At 40.6% G+C, this 26,013-nt stretch overlaps 2 protein-coding genes and 1 long non-coding RNA gene across 4 annotated transcripts; 2 read left to right on the top strand and 1 right to left on the bottom strand.

The window, feature by feature from the left end:
- Window positions 1-2,582: 2,582 nt before the first annotated feature.
- AK3 (adenylate kinase 3) lies at window positions 2,583-13,976 on the top strand. The gene is made up of 5 exons (XM_042877509.1): window positions 2,583-2,743; window positions 5,874-5,993; window positions 8,682-8,854; window positions 11,544-11,662; window positions 12,941-13,976. The coding sequence occupies exons 1-5, from the start codon at window positions 2,596-2,598 to the stop codon at window positions 13,062-13,064; spliced, it is 684 nt and encodes a 227-aa protein (XP_042733443.1). The 5' UTR covers window positions 2,583-2,595; the 3' UTR covers window positions 13,065-13,976.
- Window positions 13,977-15,721: 1,745 nt separating this feature from the next.
- Window positions 15,722-18,850, top strand: LOC122183516. The gene is made up of 2 exons (XR_006180274.1): window positions 15,722-17,501; window positions 17,608-18,850. It is a non-coding gene; the product is annotated as an uncharacterized LOC122183516 (long non-coding RNA).
- Window positions 16,782-25,948, bottom strand: CDC37L1 (cell division cycle 37 like 1). Of its 2 annotated transcripts, XM_042877508.1 has the most exons (7): window positions 25,794-25,948; window positions 24,196-24,477; window positions 23,393-23,483; window positions 19,189-19,304; window positions 18,763-18,885; window positions 18,023-18,178; window positions 16,782-16,960 (listed from the first exon to the last, which is right to left on the bottom strand). In XM_042877508.1, the coding sequence occupies exons 1-7, from the start codon at window positions 25,887-25,889 to the stop codon at window positions 16,859-16,861; spliced, it is 966 nt and encodes a 321-aa protein (XP_042733442.1). In that variant the 5' UTR covers window positions 25,890-25,948; the 3' UTR covers window positions 16,782-16,858. The 2 variants fall into 2 exon arrangements, with proteins under 2 accessions (XP_042733442.1, XP_042733440.1); XM_042877506.1 differs by having other exon boundaries at window positions 16,782-18,178.
- Between the last annotated feature and the right edge of the window lie 65 nt (window positions 25,949-26,013).

Here is a 26,013-nt window from a genome sequence, read left to right as displayed (position 1 = left end):
CCAAGGAGAAGATAAGACTAAAGTTCTTTTTACAGTAGAAGTCTTAATAAGTCTCTTTAAAGAATTACTTATGTTTGAAAAGCCACTGAAAAGTCTGAAAGACTCCTTTTTGGAAAGAACATGAGGACTTGTTTAAAGCAAGATTCTGGTGCCTGTGTGTTAGCTAAATGGTAAATTTCCTTAATCAGGACTTAAGGGCACAAGGGCATATAGTCTGTACATAAGTGTGTAAACTACACGTGTGAATAAAGCATCTGATCTGTAAGCAGGAAAAAGGTTAATTGAGAATACAATGTAGGCTGTATTAATTAAGCCTGGTTACTGTGTTAAGGTATGAGTAGTTTAGTCTGGATTAATATAAACAATTGCCATGTTTGAAATGTTAAAATTATGCAGAAAAAAATAACGTGCATGTTTTTCAACTAAAGGACTGTACCGAATTACCCATTATCTATAATTATCTATACGCTGCTACAGATCCTCCCTATATTTATTCACTTTTGCATTTCTCAATATGCCACAAGTGTTGCGTAAAACCATTAAGATGAGGGATGTACTCTGGCAAAGATAGCTGAGGAGAAGGGAACAAGAATTCATTCTACTATGAACACTTGGTAATGTAGTTACCCCTGTGTTGTTTTGCAAAGATTATATGCTAGTGAGACTCTGTATGTGAAGTGCCTCTCAGTCCACCTCCATCCGCTCTTTCTTTGCTTATGCTTTCTGAAATCTAGACATTTTTAAGTGGTTTTTGATGGTGTGATTGTTTTAGCTGTCCACTGTGCCTTTTCTTTGAACTGTCCAGTAGTGCCTGCAGGGAATTTGATCTTCAAGCTCCTTCATTAACACATAGATAAGTTATTTCCATTTTTTATACGTAGTGACTTTGGAAATAAGGTTTAGTGATCTCACTGACAAATCTAGTGTTTGTTGTCTCTTTATTTCATACAGTAACTTCCCTTTCCCCAAAAATTTGTATTAGAAACACTCAAAACTTGTCTACCTTTCATAATTTTATGTGAAACGTTTAACTGCAAAAAATAGCATGGCTTCTAACATCTACATTACAAAATTGTGTTTCAGCCTTTGCATACAACTACTGCTTTGGCAGACTGAGATGTTTCCCAGGGAACTCTCATAAAGCTTTGAATGTTTCACACTTTCTGTCCTGCTGCATTGTAGAATAAAGAGAGGTAATAACAGGTTTGGTTATGGGGCTTACTGCATGCTTATACTTCTAAGTGCTCAGCCAGTGTTTTCATACTTTAACATTAAGGCTATCATCTTGTTTACTAGACAGTTTTTTGGGCTTTGCTCATACTGTTGCTGAATACCACATGCCCATCTGGAGGTTTTTCTGTTGCTATTTCAGAAGACTTCTTGCAAACACTGCAATTAAACAAGGTTGTAAAAAGGAAAGCTGGATTTTATTAAAGTGCATTTTGTCTTTGGTTCTGTTTTCTGTGACATTGGTTTTCACTGCTGCTCTCCATGCTCATGGTGGTGGAGATCTAGTAATCAGCCTTTCCATAATCTTTATCAGGAAGGCTTATTCTTGCTGCAGATGTGACAGTGAACATTCAACTATTGGTACAATGTTCTGTTTTAGTGAAAATGCTGCGTACTGCTGAGAATCACTGAATTGTATTGGTGGGAAGAAGCCTCTGGATGTTGTTGGAACAACAGTGCTCAAATAAGGACCAACTGGCGGCAGAATACATTCAACTATCTTAAACAAAGCTCAGCCCCAGCTTTTTAAAAATGTGGCTACTTGCTATCATACTGTTGGAGCAGCCTTATGAAGACCAGCAAGAGCAGAGCTGCTGAATGAGGTTGGGTTAGCCAGGAACTGAGGTGACCACAGCACAACCTTATGGCACCTGAGCAGAAGAGTGAGGTAGTGATAACAGCAGTATGTGTCAACAGTCCAGTGATCACTAGGTGACAGTCAGATAATTAGCCATGTTCAAGGCTAATCTGGGAAATTTAAACTGTGCAAGGTAAGGGTTGGGAAGAGGTACTCATATGGTCAGGACAGGGGCCAGGGGCTTGGTGAGGGAGAGCTGTGGTGGTCCTCCTGAAGTTTGGGCAGGCTGAGGGAGGTGCTGGAAGGGGAGCTAGGAGGGAGGGGAGGAGGGCTGATGCTCTCATAAACTCTTGGTAAGTATGAATGTGGTGCGTTCGGACAATAATAAGCATCAGTGCTTGTAATTCCTTAATGTGGTTGCTTTTTAGGGGTGGGAGTAGGAGGGAGAGGGAGAAGTTACTTTGACATAATGCTTAAGGGCTCTCTGATGCTTCTCGTTTTAATGCGGCTTGCTTGGGTATCAGTATTTTGGCGGTTATTTTGTGTGCTGTAAAGATCATTCCCTTCTCTCCCCTGTGCTGACAGCTCCTTCACCGGCAGAGCTGTCACCGGCACTCCGCGGCCTCCTACCACCCTCAGCCCAGCACCGGGACGAGGCACCGCCCGGGGGTAGGCGGCGCCGCTGCAGGCCGCTCTCCCTCTCGCTCCGGTCCGCCCCCCCCGGCCTAGGCCGCGGGACCTGCGCGCGGCAGCCGCGGCGACGAGCGGGGTCCTGCGGCCGCTGCGGGATGGCGCCGCCGCCGCTGCTGCGCGCCGTCATCATGGGCCCGCCGGGCTCCGGCAAGGGCACGATCTCGGCGCGGATCATCAAGCACTTCGGCATGAAGCACCTCTCTAGCGGAGATATGCTGAGGGACAACATGCAGAAGAAGACAGGTGAGCGGCGGGGGGTGGCTCCGCCGCCAGCCCCGGGCCCTCCCAGAGCACGCGGGAAACGGAAAGCTCTGCACCGGTCTCCTTGCCGCTTACGTTTCCTGGAGCTCCACACGAGGCCTGTCCCAGGGGCTGTGAGGCCGCGGAGTTCCTCGTAGTTCCTCCGTCGGAAGTGTTTGTCCCGAAATGGGCAGACGTGTGTGCAGTGGGGGTGTTCCGAAAAGGAGTGGCAAAGTTTTCAAGCTGTTTGCCTTAATCTGATTTACCGTGTTGTCCTGTCTTGATCTCTGGCTCTCTTCCAGTGCAACTCTTCTATTTTTTTTTTTTTTTTTTAATTTTTTTACTGATGACAGGTCACCCTCTGGCTTGCAGATCTGCTTTTATTCATGGTGGGGCTGAAAATCTTGCAGGAACCACTTGTGGCTGCTTGTGGTAAAGTGAGGGTGTTGGTGCCAGCACCTGGAAGAACTTGTGAAGGACCACCTACCTTTGCAGCAGCAAAGCAGTAGCATGGTTACGTAACTGTTGGTATTGTTTTTGAAAATTTGTGAACATCCTTGAAAATGAAAAAATGATCTGTTATTATGAAATCAGCTGGTTTTGATTTCCACATATCTTCACACAAACCATGTTCGCTTTGTAAGAGTAATGGCCTTAGCTCAGTTGACTGACCTCACTGCATTTGGTATCTCCGAGTTAAACATTTGCTAGGAGCACCACCTCTGCATGCATATCTGAACACATCCAGACTTTTGTGTGATTGTAGAGTCAGAATAAGTTCTCTCAGAAACTCACAAAACAAAAATTGTTACTGCTATGAACCTTCAGGTTAAGTAAGATCCAGTAAGAATGGAAGACTTCCCAAAAGAGAAAGAAAACACACTGTTTATGAAATAGATTAGTTTTGTGCCCATTGAAAGTGTTGCACCTTGGAAGCAAAATCAAAGAATGTAAACAGAGTCAAGGTAAGGAGTGTATGAGAAGAATAAATACCCACTGATTGATTTGACAAGGGAGTTTTGGAGCAATGGAAAGAAAAGTGATTCAGCAAAAATGATCTCAGAAGTGTGGACAGACTAAAGGATCTGAAGGAGAGTGGAAACGTGCAAATTTGTTGTGAGAGATCAGTGAACGATGTAGCAGGTCTTGAAATTCACTCAGAGTTAGCTAACAGAACTTAAAGGAATTGACTATGGAGTTTTCCATTCATGACTTATTGCACATGAAGCTCTGTTTTAATTTTATTAAAAGTAAGCCACTATTTGCAGAAACAGTCTCCGAATGTCTGAGGTGAATATTGAGGTAGTGAGAGTGGGTAGGATGCTGAAAGGGCTAAGCTGGAATGAGAGGCACTTCAAAGAGCCTGGACGAATGTAGCTGAGGGAAGGAGGAAAAGAGCTTTGGTAATAATGGAGTCTTGCAGTGCTTAGTTCTTTAGGAACTGTAAAGCTAAATTGGATAGTTAAAAATTTGGAAAATTAAATATAATTACCAGTTGCTGTATGGAGCTATTTTTAGCACTTGCTGTCTTTTGAAAGCAGTCTTTGTTGAAAAGTCCTTTTGAGCATGAGTGTCCTTAGCAGTTTGCAGTTATTGCCATGTTCTGCTATGTCAGAGAGTGGAGAGTTGGTGACAGTCTCTACAGTGCTTAGCAGCCTGCAGTCTGAATGTGGCTGAAGCTTGTTTGCTGTATGCAGTTAGGACAAGCCAATTTTCTGAAAAACTTTTAGCAGAAATACCATTTTTTTTGTCTTGACAGGAAGTACCACATGTGGTACAAAGGGGTGTGGTTTAGTGGGGAAATATTGGTGGTAGGGATTGGACAGGATGATCTTGGAGGTATTTTCCAACCTTGTTGATTCTATGATTCCATGATTATTTTTTCCTCCTGCAATAGTTGGCTCTAGAAGATGAGGGGCTTGCAGTTACAGGCTGTGTTTCCTCTTCCACAGTTCAAATAATAAGACGTGTCTGCCTTATAACTTGCCATATGCTTCACCTGTCTGCGCCCAACAGCTCACCTGTCTTTACAAAGAATGTTGGTATTACCATTTTCCACCAGGTTTGCATTGCATGTACTCTTAGATCATTGTGGCTTGAGCAATATGGTGGCATGAATCTAACAGATTTGAGCATCAAGTGCATATTCAATTGTACACTGTACAGCTTTCAATACTGCATCAGGCGATGGGGCTGGCATATTTTACTGCTTCCTGCTGGAAGTGGTCTTACTGTGTATCAGTAATGTCAGTCCATCCCATCCTCTTGTTTAGCTTACTAGATCTGAATTGTCCATTAATAAACACGTAAGCAAATCCACGATAAAACAAAACAACTTAGGTGCTATTTGAGGTGACTTATTAAATTAGCTATTTGCTTTATAAACTAAGGCCACAAAGACTTTGTGCTCAGAGTAGAGCTCAGGCAAATGGATTTCTTCCTGGCTGTTCCCATGACTTAGATGACCCGCAGCATGACAATGCATGTGATATCAGAGTGTGATATCTGGATCTGTGATGTGTAAAGGGCATCTTAGCAAGCTGGTGGGCTAAGCAACTGGTATTAAAGGGTAGTCAGCGTCACGGGAAAGTACTAGTGGATGTGCACTCCTATAAATAGTTTACAACATCTATAAACATCTTGTAACTCTGGTAATCATAAAAACTTGTTCTGGCATGTGTGCCTCATTGTGTGCTACTCTCTTAAATACTTGTGGAGTTTCCATTTATAGAGAAGTCATAGAATAATAACTAGACATTAAACTGAGAAAATAAATTCCTCAGCAGGAAATCTGAGGGCTGGCGTCATTACGGAGCTTGGATGTTTAATGTTTCTTTATTCTTGTTTTGAGGACTCGTCCTGGTTTTTGGAACTTATCTTTCAAATACTCAGCAGTAAAATTATTTTTGGGCTGTGGGGTTAGAAGTAAACTGAAAGCCTCTGTTGCTATTTGTGGAGCCACAGTCCAAACAAATTCATCTGATACATTTGCAAAATCAGATCCCAGTGTCTGGTTAATAACTTTACTGATCTGTGCTGTCCTGATCAAAGCCAAGTGTTTACAGGGTTGTTGGCATTTTTTTAGTTGCTGGAGGTCACAGGTACTGGGACATGACTACTCTTACTTTCACAGAAGTTGGAATCCTTGCCAAGTCCTACATTGATCAAGGAAGGCTTATTCCAGATGACATCATGACACGGCTGATGCTGAATGAGCTAAAAGGTCTAGATCGATACAACTGGCTGCTGGATGGTAAGTTACCATATCGGATATTACTATGTAAGGAGAGGAAATATGCACTAGAAAGCGTGGTTTGTTTGATTCACTAGTGGATACCTAACCTTTGGCACCACCCTCGAGGCTCGGTATTTTACAGTGTATGTTGCCAGCTTCTGCTGAAACATTTGGCAGCTCCAGTTTCTTCAGCTGCAAAGTGCACAGGATGCATGCTGCTTTCAGAGTGTTAAAGGGACATTAATTTATGTTGAAAAGGCCCTTTTACTGAAAAATAACATTTCAAAACTGGTAATTCTATTAATTCTTATTTCCCCTCCAATAACAGAGGCTTCTTTTAAAATATGGATTGAAAAGTGTTTTTTTAAACAGTCCTTGGAGTGTGGAACACTTGAAGCAAGGGTTGAAGTAGTTATGTAAATAGAAAAGTAGGCAAGCATGTGAAACAGCAGTAAGTGCCATGTGTAATAAATCACTAACAAAACCAGTGCTCAGGAATAAATCATGGTTCTTAAAGACCTCCTTTAGACCAAATTGCATGTGGATTCTTCAGTGTAAGCTTATAGCTTCAGCATTCACACTTGGGAGAAAATACATTTTTTCCACAGTATCATGGACTGATGGGTTCTTGCTACCCCAGCCCCTGGGAGTACAGTTGGTTGTGCATCACAAAGATAGGGTCTAGTGTGGATGTATGTGTTTTCACATTCTGACCACAACTTGTCTCAGTAGATAAAACTGGAAAGTTTCTGATGTGGCCTTTTGTTTAGAGGGAGTGAAACATCCATACTGCTCGGTGTTAGTAATAAACAGAAGACCAGGGAAAATGTGTACTCTCTCTGGAAGGAAACAGAAGACCTAATTACCTATGATATAAAGGCTGAGATACTCAGTTCTTTTGCTTTAGTCTTCAATGGCAAGTGCTCCAGCTACACTCCCTAATTCACAGAAGGTAAAAGCAAGGTCAGGGAGAAGAACAGTGGATATACTGTAGAAGACAGGTTTTTAGACCATCTAAGGAATCTGAGGGTGCATCGGTTCATGGGACCCGATGATATGTATTCAATGGTCTTGAGGGAACTGGTGAATGAAGCTGCTAATCCACAGAGCATCATATCTGAGAAGTCATGGCAGTCTGGTTAAGTTCCCCCTGACTGGAAAAAGGGAAACTCCATCCTGTAGTGCTTTATTATACTTCTTCAGTGCCATGAACCTTCGATTTTTATCTCAAAGGCGCTGTGAAGAGCTCCTCAACAACACATGCAGCATGCAAACTAAGCAGGAGGAGTTGGAAACCGTGGTGCAGTTAGAAAACTATGATGTAATTGCTGGCATGGAAATGTGATGGGATGAATCGCACAACTTGAACACTATAATTGAGGGCTACATGCTTTTCAGAAAAAAACACGCAGGGAATAGTGGGGGAATTGCCCTTTATGTTATGAAATTGAGATTGTGCAGAGCTATTTCTGAGAAACAGCCATGATCAGGTTGAGAGCTTGTGGGTTAAAATTAGGGATTAGACCAATAAAGGGCATCTTGTGCCTATGGGTTTATAATAGGCTACCTGATCAAAGGGAGCCTGTTGATGAGGCCTTCTTGCTTCAACTACAAGAAGCATTGTGGTTGCAGGCTCTTATCCTCATGGGGTATTTGAATCACTGGAATGCCTGCTAGGAAAGCAACATGGAGGCCTGCAAGCAATCCAGAAGGCTCCTGTAGCCTGCTGGAAACAAATTTCTGGTTCAGACATTAGGCTGTCTGACCAACCAGGGGAGAAGTGCTAATAGATCCACCAGTGGAAATGACATCATTAAAGAGGTTAAGACTGGAGGCAGCCTGGTATGTAGTCACTGGGCCTGGGTTGAGCTCATGATCTCGAGGAATATGGGCCTAGCAAGAAGCAAGGTCAGGATCCTGAACTTGAGAAGAGTGAACTTCCATCTGTTTGATTAACTATGAGATTCCCTGGGAAGCTGTCGTTAAGGACAAAGGAACAGAGTAGAGCTTGCGCATATTTAAGGAGAGCACAGAATCATAGTACAAGAGATCTCCATCTCCCAGCACACCCAGTCAAATGGGAGAGGCAGGAAACTAGCATGGCTGAGTGGAGAGTTACTGGTCAAACTGAGGGATAAGAATATACATAAGAAATGTACAGGTAATGGAAGTAGGGACAGAGTCTGGAAAGAATAAAAGGATGCTGTCTGGACATGCAGAAATAGGATCAACAAAGTCAAGGCCTCAGTGTACTCACAGTCTCTGGTAGATATATTGTTTTTAATGCAAAGGGAGAAAATAAGAAAATAAGAGCAGTCCCGAGTGTTTGTAGATTGTTCTGTTCCTCTTAGAATGAGCTGCCTATGGCTTTTATTGTTCAAAATATGCATATTGTGGTGTTTTTTGTTTTTTTTTTTGTGAGTAAATTGGTGCATAGTACATATGAATATGGGGTATTTTTGCTTGTTTGTTACACTTCTGGGAAGATGCCTATATGAACTGAGGAAAAGGAAGCTGGAAGACATTCAACAATAGTGCCATGAAACTGAAAAATCTGCTGAAAAAGTTATCAGAAAAATCTGATGTCTCTTTAGCCTTTACAGCATGATAATACACATTTTCTATCTGACCAGCAGTTTCTCTACTGTTGAAATCCAGCAAATTCTCATAACTCTGAATACTTATGGAGTTATTTCCTTCATAAAGGTTTCCCTAGAACAGTTGCTCAGGCACAAGCCCTGGATAAAGAGTGTCAAATAGACACTGTGATTGACTTAGACGTACCATTTGAAACCATAAAATGTCGTCTCACTGCACGTTGGATCCACCCTAGTAGTGGCAGAGTCTACAACCTTGAATTCAGTCCCCCCAAAGTGCAGGTAAGCAATACACATATTGATACTGGTGCTAAATAAATGTTGCCCTGCATTTGGAATTGTAGTGAAATATTGATGTACATTATTGCAAAATACAGTAGTTCAGAAGAAAAAGATTTGTTTTGTCTCTTTAGAGCACAGAAACTCTCTGCTAACACACTGCCTCTTGGAGAATGCCCAGGTAGAAGCTCAAGCTCATGGGCAATTTGCTTGCCCTCTGCAGAATGAAACACCATGATGCCAGCTCCTCATACTGTTTCATAAGCTCGTATTATTCACTGATTCATGTGAGCTAGGTGTCATCTTAGCCTGCTTTGCAGTTACTAACTGTGCAGTCTGAAATGCCATTTCCCATCCTCTAGAGGACTCATTCTTTGTATCCAGGGTGCGCATTAAGTAATGTACCAGTCACAGATATCCACTTGATACTTTTCCTGATTAATTACCATTTAATCAGGGTATTTTTAGAGGGGCAGTTGTTATATTGTTATATTGCAAAATTAGATATAGGAACTTGGTAGTATGAGAAGCTTCTCAACAGAACAAAAAGCTTAAAGCTTGAGGTGTCGTAAAACAAGAACAGTAAGCTAATAATATAATGGATATACATCATTACCCTAAACTTTTTTTAAGTACTCAGTTCTGTATCATTCTTAACTCTAAATAACTTACCTGTTGCAGCATCCCATTTTATCCGGAAGTTCTATTAAGTTGCATCACAACTATAGCAGGCTTTGTATTTTTGAGGTTACAGTGTTGCAGGAAAAGAATCCAGTGAAATACCAGGTAAATGCTTAAAGTGAGCAATTGCAAACATTAAGTATAGTTTAAAACTGGAATTTAAATTATGGTTACTTTTAATTGCAGAAGAACATAGACAAGCAGCAACAGAGCATTACCAGACATAGCAGAGTGGGTTCCAGCCATAAAAGCCGTACTATGCACTCCACTCTACCTATCACGTAATTAGTGAAGGAAGCATATGACAACACATTAAAGTAGTTTGTGGAATGACACTGAACAGGTGCAATGCAGTTGTCTGTGTTGTCTGGTAGCTCTGAAAAAATTTCAGCCGCCTAATTGCTCATCTGTACAATCAATGAATGCACAGATGTTATAGTTGTTATGAGATGTACCAGTGCTTGGCTATGTAGTTATTACACCAAAGCAGAAAAGATAAGATGCTTATCCGTATCCTGGGCTCACTTACAAAACTCCAGCAGAGTGGATCTCCAGAAGAGATCCTTCCCCACTGGTAGCCAGCTCTTACATGGGTTTAGGAGAAGTGGAGCCAGGCTCCGCCCCTTCTGGCAGCACAACTGAATTGCCTTCACCTGTGCTGCCATGGCTGACCCAGTGCTCGCCTCAGGTGATCAATCAGAGGTTCAGGCCGTGATTCAGCAGTTCCCATACACTCATCAAAACTAAAAGACTGTGGCATGAGAGTTCATACAAAACTGCAGTCCTGATACTTAACAGGTGCAACTAAGGCACTATTATGGTTGCCTTCACAGATGTTAGATAGAAACCCCTGAATATTTTAAGTTATTGTATAATATAAAGAAGGTAAGTTTGACCATGTAATCTCTAATATCTCTAATATCAGACATGTTCTGGAACAAGTTTTCTTCATGCCTTCATAAACAGAGCAGCTTATTCAACACTGACATTTATCATTGGTTCTTGAAACTGCCAAAAAACAAGCAGGAAGAAGGAACATTTCTGTTGTCTAATAAACTTTGTATTTAAAAGATAACTAATATTTCCACTTCAGATGTCAGATTAAACTTGCCTTTTGGAACAAATGAAAATAATTGAGGGTTTAATTAGTATGTAAGAAGGAACAGAGAGTCCCCTATGTCTGTATGGTGTGTTACTCTGTAACTAAGTGCACAACTCACTGCAGCTAAGGAGATGCATTTAAAGCTACTAGTTAATTCTTAACAAGGTTCCTGTATCTTCCACTGTGCCAGTGACTGATGATTTCCTTGGCTGTTGCTTGTTTCAAGACTTAAAAGCACACTAACCACTTCAAGCCCTTCGCGAAACTGGTCTGAAAAGTGTACAAGAGTAGGAATTGTCACATAGTAAGCCCATGCCTCTGCTTACTGAACTGTAGAATTGTTTCTGTTGGCTTCCATGTTATATTTTGCTGTCATATTTATCTGTTGCTAAACATTAAGTCTTCTGCAGTGTGACTTAAAAAGATCGTGAATTCCATTCTCCATTTTGCTGTCATCAAACTAAGGTCAAATTAGCTTCTTGCTTGCTTGCCCTTATGCATGAACATATTACCAACCACCTTCTTCTTCCTCTTAAATCCAAAACTCAGTATCACATGAGCTTCTGTGAAGAAAATTAACTCTGTCCCAGCCAAAACCATATCAGAAGGCTCTGTCTACATGTTTCAATATTCAGCAAATGTTCCAGAGACCTAATCAGTAAAGTAATGATAACCTCATGTTCTCTGTAAATACTCTGAAAGTATTTTTATAGTAATTGAATATCTTACTTGAAAGTCAACTTCTTATATTCCAGGTAAGATAGAGATGGTAGCTTTTATCTTTATAAGCAGAAACCTACACTTGGACTACCTGAAATCTGATCATAATTTAAATGAAAAAATACACAAACAGAAATATACATTAGTGTTTGCTTTTAACCAACGCATTTGGTTTTAAACTATGATTAGGGCATTGATGACATTACTGGAGAGCCCCTTGTTCAACGAGATGATGATAAGCCAGAGACGGTTACCAAGAGGCTGCAGGCTTACGATGCACAAACAAAACCTGTTCTAGAATACTATCGGTAAGTAGTAAAATAACTATGCTTCTTTCACATTAGCACAGCAAGGAAAAAATCCCTCTAGTTATAGAGTTCTTAAAACAGTGAGTGTGGTATAAGTAGCAGTGTATCTTTCACTACCTTTTTAAGAAATATAAATAGTACAATTAGTATGATTTTGACTGTTGCATGAAACTTTCTGATGATCCAGCTTAGCACAACAGCCTTTCATTGCAGCCGCTTTTAGCTTTACACATAATGCTAGGCATTATTCAGTGAATTATATTAGTGACCTGAGTGATGTAGGTCTATTTAGTAGGGTAACAGAGACAGTGCCTTTCTTGGAAACCTTCACAGTATTTTTAATTTCTGCATGTGTAGAAGTCCTTGTAATACAACAGGGGGTCAAGAAACTGATAAATAGAAAAGTTGTTAATGAGAATTTAGAGGTGTCTGTTCTAAGAATAGGATTGTTACATACAAAGCTAACAACACACTTAGAACAACGAGCTGTTTGAGAATAATACCATTTGCACTGTGGAAGAGTAGAACTGTATGTAGTCTCTCTTTATGGTAAGCTGGTCTGCTCTGCTTTATTTAAATTGCTTTATCTATGTTAGTAATAAATAGGTTAATACTTGATCACTGTATAGAGATTTGTCGTCTTACCTCACCTACAGTAAACACACTAGACTTCTTTTAAGAACATCCTGAAATAACTGTCCCTTCCTCTATCTCTTTGTATCTACCACCCTTTATTATGCTCTAGGAAAACTACTTAATAGAAAACTAGGAGCTTTATCTTTTGGATTGGTTCAGTTTTAGAAAAATAGCTGTTTTCAATCTAGAATTTTTTTTTCCTGACTAGTAACTTTCTGAAGTTTACAAGCTTGTAAATAGGCCTAATGACACACTGCAGATAAGACTAGCTACTAGAGTTCCAAACATTCTGATTGTGCCTGGTTTGATTTTCGAGATCTGACTCTAAAATGCAGTCAGTTGGATGACTGCCATATAGGATGTGCTGTATGGCTTGACTGCTTCTTAAGTTTTACCTCTAATAAGTTTTATTAATTGTTCTGTAGACAACTACCAGCTTTTTGAACTGATGTGGCCAATAGTATACTGTCTGAAGAACACACTAATGCATGTAGACCTGCATTCCCAATGTTCTGGTTGCTCTTGGCATTAAATCACGTACACATTAGTACACTTTGGCCAGGGCAGTCTTAAAGCGAGGCAGGGATCCTGGAAGGATGAGGCAACTTGACTTTTATAATACTTTTTTCTTTTTTTCCTCAGGGAAAAAGGGCTGTTGAAATCCTTCTCTGGAACAGAAACTAATAAAATCTGGCCACATATCTATGCTTTCCTCCAAACCAAGTTGCCGGATGTGAGCCAGAAAGACACTGCCACTCCCAGGTGAAATTAGGTCTAACTTCTGCTCACTGGTCATAGCACACACACGATTACACAAGATTCAGCAATCAATAATTACTCTTAAGTAGTGTACCAGACTGATCAATAATTAAAGTCTACTGTTGTCCCTAAATTACATTATGATAAAACTATGTCTTCTCTGGTTCTCTCTTCAACACTGTATTTGTTTTTAATTTTAAAATATGCCTGATTTTCATAATATAGTAATTGACTTTAACAAAAGCAGATACTCTTGTGTCTCTGTTAATCAGAAAATAATCATGTTTGGTAATAATAGTGAAGGAGATACGTTTCAGAATATAGCATACAGAGGATTTTTGCTGATTTAATCATTCACTAACTGCAGTGTGAAGCAGTGACAAAAGGTATGGAAGGAAGTTTCTTGAATGCTTGACTTGTGGCCTCCCAGAAGCTGTGAGGGACTGTGGCTGCAGGAAGCACAGGACAGTTTGGGTTGGAAGGGATCTTCTAGCAGTCATTTAGTTCAAGCTCTCTAACACGTAAGGACATGTTTCATTTTATCATTTAAAATTCATTTTATCATTATATTCATTTTATCATTTTCAGGCTGCTGAAAGCTCTGCTCATTCTGACTTTGAACACAGCTTCCTTGGCAACTTCTTTCAGTTGCTCAGCCTTTGTGGGGGGAAAAAATAAAAATTATATACAGTGGTAGCTTAATCACATAAAATGATAACTTTCCTTAGCTTTACTGGTTTTGCTGGGCTTAAGTTACCCTTGAGACTTAGTGGATGATTTGCCCTATTGCTGTGGTTCTATTTCTGCCTTTGGCTATATTATTGGCATGAAAAATTTTGTATGACTTACAAATTCATTTGGTAAAGCCTCTGTCTTTGAGCAGCTGTGCAAAGCTTCACTAGTAAAAAGAAAGCAGACACTGAGTAGTTAGTGTAATTTTGTAAGCCTGTAGAGATACACTGGTCAAAATTGCCTATCTTTCCCTTTGTCTTTCAAAAAGCTGCTCTTCCCAAATGCCTGTGATAAGATTTCCCTTTGTCAAATTAGTTTCTTTAATGGAGCAAATTTTAATTTAGCAAGCATAGTTTTAATGACTTCATGCTGCTAATTCATGTCTCTGACCAGCTCTTTTGTTAATTTATTCACTAAGTAACTGGATTCACAAACCTCTATATACTATGCTTTTAACAGTCCAGATAATGCAGATGTTGCTATTCTTCAGTGGATTTTTTTTTTAATGTTCACCAGTCTGAGTTTCAAGAAGGGTAAGCAAAACCTGAGGATGAAACAACTCAGTCTAAGCAATGTCTGAGGTAGCCGCCTTGTCTTGCTAATGCAGGTCTGTCTCCTTTTGCATTGACTTATTAACTGCAGAGCTGTCATACCTTGGTCTGCGTATTCATGTACAGCTTTACTATTGTCAATACTGAGCAAGTCTCGAAGAAGATGGGTGCTGTAGAGTTTGTAAAACCTTCTCATTACATTTCTGCTTATTTCTACAAAAAGAAACCATGCTTGCTTTCTTGCCCTCCATATGGTTTGAGACCTTCCCCCCACAAGTCAAGAAATTTTGATTACACATAACAAAAATAACTTTCAGTGTATCACAGGTTGGTAAATAAATGTGGCTCTACTGCTAATAGTAGCAATTACAAATCACTGTGCACTATACATTGTCCTTATAACACATGTATGTAGCAAGAATTTAGTTAAGGAACAATCTGAAGCTGCTAGTTTCCCTTAATTATTAACTTAGGAGGCAGTGTTCACTTTTTCTACTCTGGAGCAACTGTCAAATTAATATGCTTTATATATAATTTCCATCTGTGACAGATCTCCTTTATCCTCAGTTTGTCAGCAAAGAAACTGGTAGGGAACAAACACTAGGTACAGGAAAAGGTACTGCCAGTTGAGCTGAAGTTCTCGTTTCTGCCACTGCAATTACACTAATAATGTAATATATACTGTAAACTTAAGACTTGCTCTATTTTCAGCCCATAGCTGCAAACAAGTCTCAGAATAGCTTTAGCCTGAATCTGTCTGAATCAACTGTAAGTATACTGGCAAAGCTACTAGGAGTCTAGATACTTTCCCAACCTTACAATTAAATCAATACTGTTAAAGTACCTGGAAACCTATAGCACTGTTTGAAATGTAAGCTATTTTCATTGGCATATTTGAACTACAGTATAGATTTTTATATGTAGAACTGCTAAAGCAGTAGTAAAGCAGGATAGGATTCTTGACTGCAGAGGTTCTGTGGGACATCTTAAAACAGGGTTTAGATTTCTAGCTCCTAAAACAAACCATTTAATAAATTTTCACTTTAACTGCTTAAGCTGACCATTTTGTTAACTCACTTTAGTACCATATGAATTACCTCTGAAACTCTGAAAGATGTTATCATGACATAGCTTTAAATATGAAGACTGCTCTGAAAGTAATGCCTACTACTTTATTATGTTGCACTTATTATGTTGGTGGAGGTATGACAATAGAAGTTGAACCTCCCCACCAGTATTCCATTACGTTTTGTTGCTGTGTGACAAACGGCAGCAGAGGGGCAGTCTGACAGAATGGCATCTGACATGGAAGTGCATATGAAGCAAAGGTGTGTCACTGAATTCCTCCACAAAAAAAAAAAAAATAAAAAAAAAAAAAAAAAAAGAAAAGAAAAAAAAAGAAAAAAAAAGAAAAAGAAAAAAGCTGCACCCACTGATATTCATCAACACTTGCTAAACATTTATGGAGCTCAAACCATGAATGCAAATACAGCGAGGCAGTGAGAGGCACTTTTCAGCTATGGTAACTGTGAGTCACCTTCAATGGTACTAATTTTTAAAAGGACTACGTGCAGGCTAGTGAAAATACGAAGTACATGGTGGAGACTGTGTTGAAAAAATAGTGTTCCAATAGCTATTTTGTGGCTAAGAATGTGTTCTTTCAAATAGCGTTATTATGCTCTTTTATCTATTGCAGTTTCCACAGAAGTAAGTATGAGGCATTACTTTCGGAGCAACCTATATATTTTCCTAGCCCTTGCACCCAAGTTCCCCCTGTCCCTTCATCAAATATTTCTCTCCATGCAGAGCCTTGGCTTTAAAAAAATAGTTTAAGTTTGTTTAGAAAAATGAGAATCAGAACCTGAGGGCATACAGCTTGGCACTCATACATAGACAAGTGTTGATTATGTTTTAGGACAAAACCAAGTTTTAATGAAGCACAATGTGACATTTAAATCCCCTTTGTAGAGGTAGAAACCCAGTGTTTTAACCTAATCCATCCAGATATGAAATACTGATACCAGATATTGATTTATTGCTATTAGTGATAACCGAATTTGAGAGCTTATAATGTGAACAAGGTAGCGTAAATACAGTTGTGATCTCCAATTCAGAGTAAGACATCCACATCTGTAATAAGACAATAGCAGATTCTAACAAGAATCTACTGCTTCTTGTAAACATTGTATTTGTGCAGATTCTTTTATCATACTTTGATTTCTAACGTTATGAAAGGCAAGGTTAGTAGCAGAAAACACATCCAGTTTCACATTCAGCAATATGAGAACCCTGCTCTTCAAGGACAACCAAAAACCTAGCAGCACATTTTTCAAACAATATTACAAGTTTTTCTGAATTTCCCACCCCCCCACTCAACCCACCCCCCAACAAAAAACAACAACAAATCTGACACCAAAAATAAAGTGCAGTACCCAGAAAAATAAGTGTCAAGAAAATAGCCATGTTCTTTCCTTTGTTAAGAAAAAAAAAAAGGTACTTGGCCTCAGTCTTAACAATGCTATACTGTGTCCATCATTTTGGATTCTTCTTCATCTCTTTGTATCACAGAGTTTAAACTGCAGACATTTGTATTTATGGAACCTTGTAGATCACCTGTGTTCTGCAACAGATGAAAAATCGACAGCTTAATTCTCCACAACCGCAGGGAGAAAGGAGAACTTCTAGCTTGAAGAGAGACTCTTCATATTGCCTACCTTAAGATGAGACAAACATGCAATACTAATAAAATAAGCTTACAAAAATTCATTACCCAATACTACTGCACTGTGTTAAAGTGCCTTTTTTCTTTTTTTTAAATTTAAGTTAGCACAGATTGTGTTTGGTGTATTTCTAGCACTGTAGACTGTACATTAACTAGAATTTAACTATGGAGCTTGTCTGAAAAGTACTTTAATCAAATTAAAACTAAAGCTAAGTAGTTTCAACTATATCTCCTTCTCTAATATCTGATTTTCGAAGATCTTTTCAGTTGCTTCTTCATTCCAGGATATGGCCATCACTAGTAGTCTAACAAAACATGTAAGCAACCTTAAGCTTTCTTCTGTGACAACAGGCGATCTTCAGGCTTCACTTAGCTGAAGGATCCTATGAATTGCATTGATTATTTTAACCTAAAAGCCTCTTCCCCTGCTTGTGGTAAGGTGTGAATACAATTCTATCATTGCATCAGCTTTATGAGGCAGCATTTCTTTTTCAACAAAAATAGAAAGGTGCTGAACATTTGCTTTTCACCTTCTCCTGATGCAGAATCACAGGATCACCAAGATTGGAAAAGACCTCCAAGATCATCTAGTCCAGCCATCCACCTACCACCAACACTTCTCCACTTCTTCTAATGCCCAACCTGAACCTACCCTGGTGCAACTTGAGGCCATTGCCTCTAGTCCTATAGTTACGCAGAAGAAGAGGCTGACCTCCACCTAGCCACAACCTCCTTTCATATAGTTGTAGAGAGCTATAAGGTCTCCCCTGATCCTCCTCCAGACAAGTTCTAACAGGTGAAAAGAGTATATATATGCCTTGTATATTGATAATACTGGAAGTTATATCTTGAGTGCTCTATTCTAGGAATAATTCTCTTTAATTGCAGAAAGGTACAACTTCTCAACATAGGAATTAATCCCAATTTGGTTAAGTTCATTTCTAGAAGTAATAAACTTACCTGTGACAAAGATGTCAGCTGTTCTACAAGACTAGGATTGATAGTGGGATTATATAGTAAGATAGCCTGAAAGCTATCTGATTGCGACCAGATTCTTACTCTTGTCTTGAATGCCTCAAGTTCACTTTTAAATGCCTCAAAATAGCCTTCTCCTGTCTGCAAAAAGAAAAAATGAAGTATCCTCATTTCAAACAGATTATCTTATGAATTGCAAACCTTTTGTTTACTGAAAAAGTAATGAATGTCAGCCAAAAAAAAAAAAAAAAATCATATCTAAATTTTCACTAAGACTAACTGTAGCACTTAAACACAAAAGCAAAGTCATTTATTCATCTAAAGACGTGTAAAAAGAAATCTCATTTTAGCCCTTCTTTTATTAACTTGAGAGAAATGTGGCCTGTTCTAAAATTCTGGCCAAGAGAAATGCACAAGTTGACTCAGTCTGCAGAACTTCTTAAAGGATTTGACTGAGCTCCTATTAATGTGGTATTAAGACCCATCAGACATGAATAACTGAATACAGTCAACAGCAAACCAGTTTGAGTCTTTCTACATTTCTTCTGCATTTTTAAGATAGGAATTACAGCAAAATATCTATGAAGAACTACTAATAAAACACGTCCCCATACTACTAAGTGAATAAAATACTTAGCATCTTGCAGCTAGGAAAAAAACTACTCTAAAATACTGGTTCCTTGTAAAATGTTAAGAGTTTCTACTATCATTATACAGTCACTTACTTTGGCTTTTTGGAAAAATAGACGAAAACAGCCTCTTGGATCCACATTGCAGTTTTTGGCAATTTCAATAATAAACTGCATTACTACTGCTTGGTGTGCTACTTGTTCCATCAGAGCTCTTTTCTGGGGGAAAAAAAAAAGAAAAAAAGGTTAAAAGTTACAATTTAAATACATTTCCTGTAACTATGTTTATACAGTTCACCATTAATTTATTTCATTATCTAAAGAGATAAGAACTGAGAGCCACACAAGTAAGGGGACTGTTACTTCACTGAAACTAGACCTAATACAACAACATTTTACGTAGCTTTTTCCTCCAGTTAGAGTAAGCAAGAGGGGAACACTTGAACAGCTAATGAAGTTGGACGACTTCCAAAGTGCAAGTGGGAAACTGTATACTTTCAAACAATTTAAAGATCTTCATACCTGTTCAGCTTCTAGATGAAAGCACCATAACATGAGATACTTAGATGTTTCTTCACTTACAAGATATGGGTGGTCAGACAGAAACCTTTGACTATCATCCCATCTTCTCATCATACCTAATTAGAGAAACATAGGTTGAGATACTTGAAATGGATACGTGATACAATGCAGCAAATCAAACAATCTTTTGAATTGGAAGGGACCCTAGAAGGTTATCAAGTCCAACTCCCCTGCAATGAATGGGGACATCTAAATCTAGATCAGGTTGCTCAGAGGCTGGCCAGCCTGGCCTTTAATGTCTCCAGGGATGAGTCTTCCACAGCATCTCTGGGCAACCTGTTCCACTGCTCACCACCCTATTTTAAAAAACTTCTTATGTCCAATCTAAATGTCCCCTCTTTTAGTTTGAAAGCATTTCCCCTTGTCCTATCACCACAAACCCTGCTACAGAGTCTGCCTCTTTCTTACATCTCCTTTTTAGATACTGAAAGGCTTCTAACAAATCACCTCCGAGCCTTTTCTTCTCCATACAGAACAGCTCCAGCTATCTTAACCTGTCCCCATATGGGAGGCATTCCATCCCTTGGATCATTTCTCTGGCTTTTTTCTGGGTGCACTCCAACAGGTCTATGTCTCTCCTGTACTGAAGGTTCCACATCTGGATGCAGTACTCCAGGTTAAGGTCTCACCAGAGCAGAGGAGCAGAATCACTTCCCTCAACCTGCTGGGCACACTTCTTTTGGTGCAACTCAGAATACAGTTGGCTTTCTAAGATGTGAAGGCACCTTACTGGCTCAACTCCAGCTTGGCCACTCATGCTCTACCCTTATATCCCACAACTCGTAGAGACTGTGAGCATTACCATGACACAGGTGCAGCACCTTGCATCTGGATTTGTTAAACCTCATGAGGTTCACCTGAGTCCATTGCTTGAGCCTGTCTAGGTCTCTCTGAATGACATGCCATCCCTTGAGCACACTGACTGCACCACACAGCTTGGTATCACCTGCAAACTTTCTGACAGCGCACTCAATCCCACTGTTGATGTAATTGATGAAGATATTAAAGATCACCAGTCCCAATACTGATCCCTGAAGGACACCACTTGTTACTGGTCTCCCATCATTACATTAAGGTATTGATCACTACTCTGTGGTCATACCCACATACTGTGGGTATGATCTCACAATCAGTTACTTGACCACTGAACAATCCATCCATCATATCTTTCCAGTTTGGAGAAGGATGTTATGGGGAACGTTGTCAAAGGCCTTACTGAAGTCCACACAGATGACAGCAATGGCTCCACATCTATTAATGCAGCTACACCATCATAAAAAGTAGTGAAGTTTATCAGGCATAACGTGCCCTTGGTGAAGCCATGCTGGCTGTCTCTTATCACTTCCCTCTCTGCCACATGCCTTAGCATAGCTTCCAGAAGGACCTGTTCCATCATTTTTCCCAGCAATGAGCTGAGGCTAACAGGTTGGTAGTTCTCTGGGTCATCTGTTCTACCTTTCTTAAAAATGAATACAACATACAGTTCTTTGCAGACACTGCAGTCTTCACCTAACGGCCATGACTTATCAAACATCATTGAGAGACAGGCTTGGTGACTGTCAGTAAATTATCTCAGGACTCTGTGAAACATCTTAACAAGACCCATATAGTTACGGATGTTCACGCTTCTCAGTTGGTCATGAAATTGATCTTCATGTACAGTAGGAGGGGCATCACTCCCACAGTTGCCACCTACTGAACCATCCACACAAGTGCTATGTGTAGAGCACACACTAGTGAAAACTTATTATTAAGCAAAGTTATTCAGTACGTCAGCTTTCTCTTTGCCTGTTGTTACTAGCCTGCTTTTGTTGCTCACTAGGGAGTGCACGCCCTCCTGGACTTCCCTTTTCTGGCTGATGTACCTATATAACCTTTCTTATCCTTCTTTGCGTCCCTTGACAAGTCCAGTTCCAGTTGGGCCTTGGCCTTCCTGATTCCACCCGTACAACGCCCAGCAGCATCCCTATACTCCCCCCAGGTTAGCTGTCCCTGTTTTCGCTGCCTATGCATTTTCTTCTTGCTCTCCAGTTTGACCACCAGGTCTCAGTTCAGCCACACCTGTCTCTTGCCTTCCTTTCCTGACTTGCTACACCTGGGGATTGACAGCTCTTGTGGCCTAAAGAAAGCTTGCTTAAACACCTGCCATGTCTGCTCTGCTCCCTTGTCCTTAAGGACAGATTCCTAGGGGGTTTTGTTGACTAACTCCCTGAAGAGTTAGAATTTGGCTTTTCTGAAATCAAGCTTGCAGTAAGTCTCAAGTAAGCTACTTGCATTTATACCCCTGTAGAGAATCACAGTTGCATCCCCAAAGATCATTAAGTCCAGCCCTTGGTACAAGCAGGACTACTCAAAATTCAGACCTTATGTCTGAGAGTGCTACCCAAAGGCTTCTTGAACTCTGGCAGCTTGAGACTCGGACCACTGCCTTGGGGAATCTGTTCCTGAGTATGCTTTTGGTCAAAGAACCAATTCCCATCTTGAGCCTCCCCAGATGCAACTTCATGCTGTTGTCTGGGAACTGCTGAATCACAGCCTGAATCTCTGATTGATCACCTGAGGCAAGCAATGAGTCAGCCATGGAGAACAGGTGAAGGCAATTCTCATGTGCCACTGGAAGGGGTGGAGCCTTGCACCACCTCTCCTAGACCTATTTAAGAGCTGATTACCAGTGGCAAAGGGTCTCTTCTGGAGATTGCTCCTCTTAGAGTCTTCTCAGCAAGCCCAGGACAAAAGTAAGCCTTCCATTTATTCTTCTTTAGCGTGATAACCTGTTTAGACTAACTTTCTTGTATATCTCTTAATTATAACATCTATATATTCATTTATTATACAGCTGTTCTTCATATATCGCTACCAGTCAAATAACTTGCTGCCAAGCAGTACCACATATAGAAGTTTATACTCATCTGTCAGCATATAATTATAACTCTGCTAAATATGACCTAAACTAATCTTAATTCTGATAAATTAATATCTAAGAGAAACCAATGATGGATATTTCTTTTGGCTTTCTCAGCAGCAGTGATGTTCTACATAAATTCTTTATTACATTAAAGGCAGAGCAGGATTCAGAAAAGGGACTTAGATTATATGGCTAGTGAAGTCTATGCTACCCCTTGGCAGCAGCAAGCACAGAATGAAGGAAGTAACATACTTTTTCCTAGGAACGTAATTATTTTGAATTAAAACAGCATGACTTTGAATTAAAGTAAAAAAAACCCCATGTTCTGTAGGAAGGCTGTTTCTATAATTGCTTAATCTGAATTTAGACAAAGTAACTTTGCCTAGGAAACACAATGGAGCCAGTTTGTTCTGCTGAAATTCATAGCAGAGAAGACATCTTCTGATTATGTCATCAGTACACTTAGCAGTCCAGATGTGCATATGGCCACTGCTACTATTCACATACCCATGGCAGTATCATGCCTGAACTGGAGATCCCTAGAAGCCAATCTTGTAAAACTCAGCTCATACAACCAGGTATATTTTGCCAACTCAGTCCAATTCTTGATTGTTCTGAAACTTGACATATGGCTATACTACATAATTGTCTGTAAACAGCCTGCAACAAAAAATGGGAAGTACTTAGCAGGACCACCACAGTTTCAGATTACAAAATGAGCTCTGCTTAGAGGTTCAACAACTACAATGGAACTAAAGTGAGACCTAGTGGATAGATAAATACAATTTTAACAAAACTGTGCACATACACACAGCATGTTTACAGGTGTTTACCTTTAACAATCATTCCCTCTGACACTTAATAACCACCAGAAAGCCACTTCTTAAAAGGAGACAGCTTCAGACAATCCTAAGCTCACTTCTATACAGGACTTATGTTTCCATGTATATCCCTAACTTCTCCAATGAACAGCAAAAAAAAAAAAAAAGAAAAGTTACTTAGACTTTGGTTTTAAGACCTTAGGCTTAGTTTTTAGTTAATGGTCCTACTGATCACAGGCGTTAACAAGCAGTTTACACCTTATTTCACTTTGAAATGATTATGTGTCTGATAAAATAAGGCTAGACAGTCTGCTAGTCAGGTGTTCCATTTGTTAGCACCTGTTCTGTTCCTTAATGAGTAAACCTTCAAGAAGTTCGTAGAGATTTGAACCGGAAAAGTTGGAAAAAGTGCACTTACCAAAGTGTCTAATCTTTTGTTCATGTTTTTTCATAAATGACTCAGCTGCATCTTCATCTTCTGTTTCTTTTCTTTTCTGATTAATAAAACTCTGAGGAAGACAAAGACTGTAACTACTACAAATCTCCATACCTTTTTGCAATATACAGGACTATTACATGTCATCATGTTACCCTCTAAAGGAAGATTCTAATTTAAGAGTCACATCACATGCTTGAGAAAATTTTCTTTAAAACAAGCATATTGCCTAATAACAGACTTGGAAAGTTTCATCATAGTTCACTAGCCAAAAAGAAGTTCAGAGAAAAGTCAGTACTCAGGAAGGCACACAATGATTTTTGCACAAGAATAACGTACCCTGCAACCCTGACGCAGCTAAATCAGTGAAATTATGAGATATGCTAGATGTTCTTATTTCAAATTAAGTTGTGAAAGCAAAGCAGATATTCTACTTGAAAAGAGTTTTTGCTAAATAACCTATATTGCAGTTGTCAGTATTAAAAGCAAACTGTTTTACATTTGAGAATCTTGCAGAGAAGCAGACTCTTGGTGTGAAGAAGCAATTGTTTGACCCAGTTTGGTAATATATGTACTTTATGACCACACAAGTTCTGATCTCCACTTCTGGTAAGGAAATGTCATTTAGATGCGTAGCATGAGTGCAGCTTACTCCCTTCCATGAGGCAAAATAAAAGTAAACAAGAAAACATTTAACACGCCTTGTGATTTTGCACTAAAAACTAACAAGTGTGATGAAAAATGAGGGTAATGTGTGTTTTGATGCACAATGAAATAGGCCATACCTTATTAAATACCTCCTTACTAACAAGATCTGTGTTCCATAGGTCCTGTCTTTCCCCTTGGTTTAGTGCTTCTTCTTTTCTTCGCCACTCCTCCTCTCTCCATCTCAGCTCTGCAACTTCAGTCTTTGATTGAGCATGTTCTTGATCGTAGGATTCTGCATTATGCAGTGCTAAGCTACCAAGTTTTTGCTGGGCTTCTGCAAGATTCCATGTGCATTCTACAGAGTGCTTCACGAACTCTTTCTCTTTTTGGCAGGCTAATTCGATCTCTTGGCTATAGGTCTGTGAGGAAAATCAGACGTGCTCTTTATGGAGGGAAAACCAACAAGTTCACAAATTGTATAGGAGCAGACAGGCTTAAATGCTAAAGATAAGGCTGATCTGGAAGGCATCTCAGAAGCAGCATTCTATCTGCAGGAGTGATTAAGTGTGGCTTAGTACAGGTGGGATTTTAGGATGACTTTTCTTCCTCCAGCTATATTAATTTTATAAGTGTATTAGCAAAATCTTGAATCGAGTACTGCTATCAGTAATATTTATACAATCTGAAGACTATTTCTGACACAGTTGAAAGGTTCTCCTGTGATCTCCCTCTGGCTGGAATGCTAGCAACAGACAACTAAGAGAACCCTTGGATAAATACTTTGAACACACACTTCTTAGAAGTATCAGTTTTGTGATGTAAGATAACAACAGTAAAGTAACTGCCTGCATTCCAATGTGGAGTAGTTCAACAGATGTCCAACATCCTTCTTTGAACTGACAACCGAAAACAATGCAAGTTATGAAGTGGCAGAGGCCCAATGCAAGCATACTCTTTTTGATCAAATCTATCAAAGACACTGACTCACAGCTAGGAGGGAATGACCTCTTCAGCACCAGCACTTACATTGCTTCCAGATGTGTGCTGCAAGTTTCTGCTCAGAAATCCAGGAGTGCTGGGAGTACACCCCCACTGTGCCTTCCCACCCCTCTCCACACATATTCATCCCTCAGCTCTCGGGGGCTACCTCATAAAGCCTGTGCTATGAAAATGTCTGACTCAGAGACAAGAAGGCCAACGCAAACTGAAAGCATACATGGGGGGAGTCTCTTCTGCCTCAAAGTTCTGTGCCAACTCTCTGGAGCGTTTCCCTTCTCAGAGATGAAAACCTCGCTGTTTGGAGGACTCGGTAACGGCTGCTACGTGTGATGTAGGCTGATGACACACGAACGCATAGAACTCACGGCAGTGAACTTATGGAGGCCGGCTTGCAGAAAAGCACACAGGCCACACACCTGGCGTTCAGACACTGACGAGAGCATCGCTCCGGAGCGGCTCTCCCCGCGCCGCTTACCAGACGTGAAACTGTTACCCGCGGGCAGCGCCGGCCGCCAGCCTCCACCCTCCACCGGGTCGCTCCGGCCCCAGGCGCTCCCGCCCGCCCCGCCCCACGGCGCGTCCCCCCCCCCCCCCCCCGCCTTCGCGGCCGCCTCCCCCGAGAGGCCAGAGCCGGGCGGGGCGGCGGGGCCGGCGGCGCTAAAGCGCCCCGCGACGGCCGGGGAATTGCGCCACCATGGGCTGCGGCGGTGTGCGACGCCGGCAGCTCGGTGCGTACCTGCAGGCGCTGTCGGGAGCCCGGAGACAGCTCCCGCTGCTCGTCTTCTTCCACCGCGGCGCTGCCGTCCCGGTACCGCGGGAGCCACAGCGCCATTCTGGCTGCGGGAATCGCCGATCGCCGCCCCCGGCCGTTCGATAGCTCACCGGAAGCGAGGCCGCGCACCACTTCCGGCAATAGCTAGCGGGCGGCAGCGATACCGCCGCTCAGCGCCCGCCCC

This window comes from Lagopus leucura, unplaced genomic scaffold, assembly GCF_019238085.1.
Source record: "Lagopus leucura isolate 7727_CA_CO unplaced genomic scaffold, USGS_WTPT01 Super-Scaffold_100018, whole genome shotgun sequence".
NCBI lineage: Eukaryota > Metazoa > Chordata > Aves > Galliformes > Phasianidae > Lagopus > Lagopus leucura.
The sequence above is the reverse complement of the archived record's forward strand: the minus strand, read 5'-3'. Positions and strand labels throughout refer to the sequence as shown.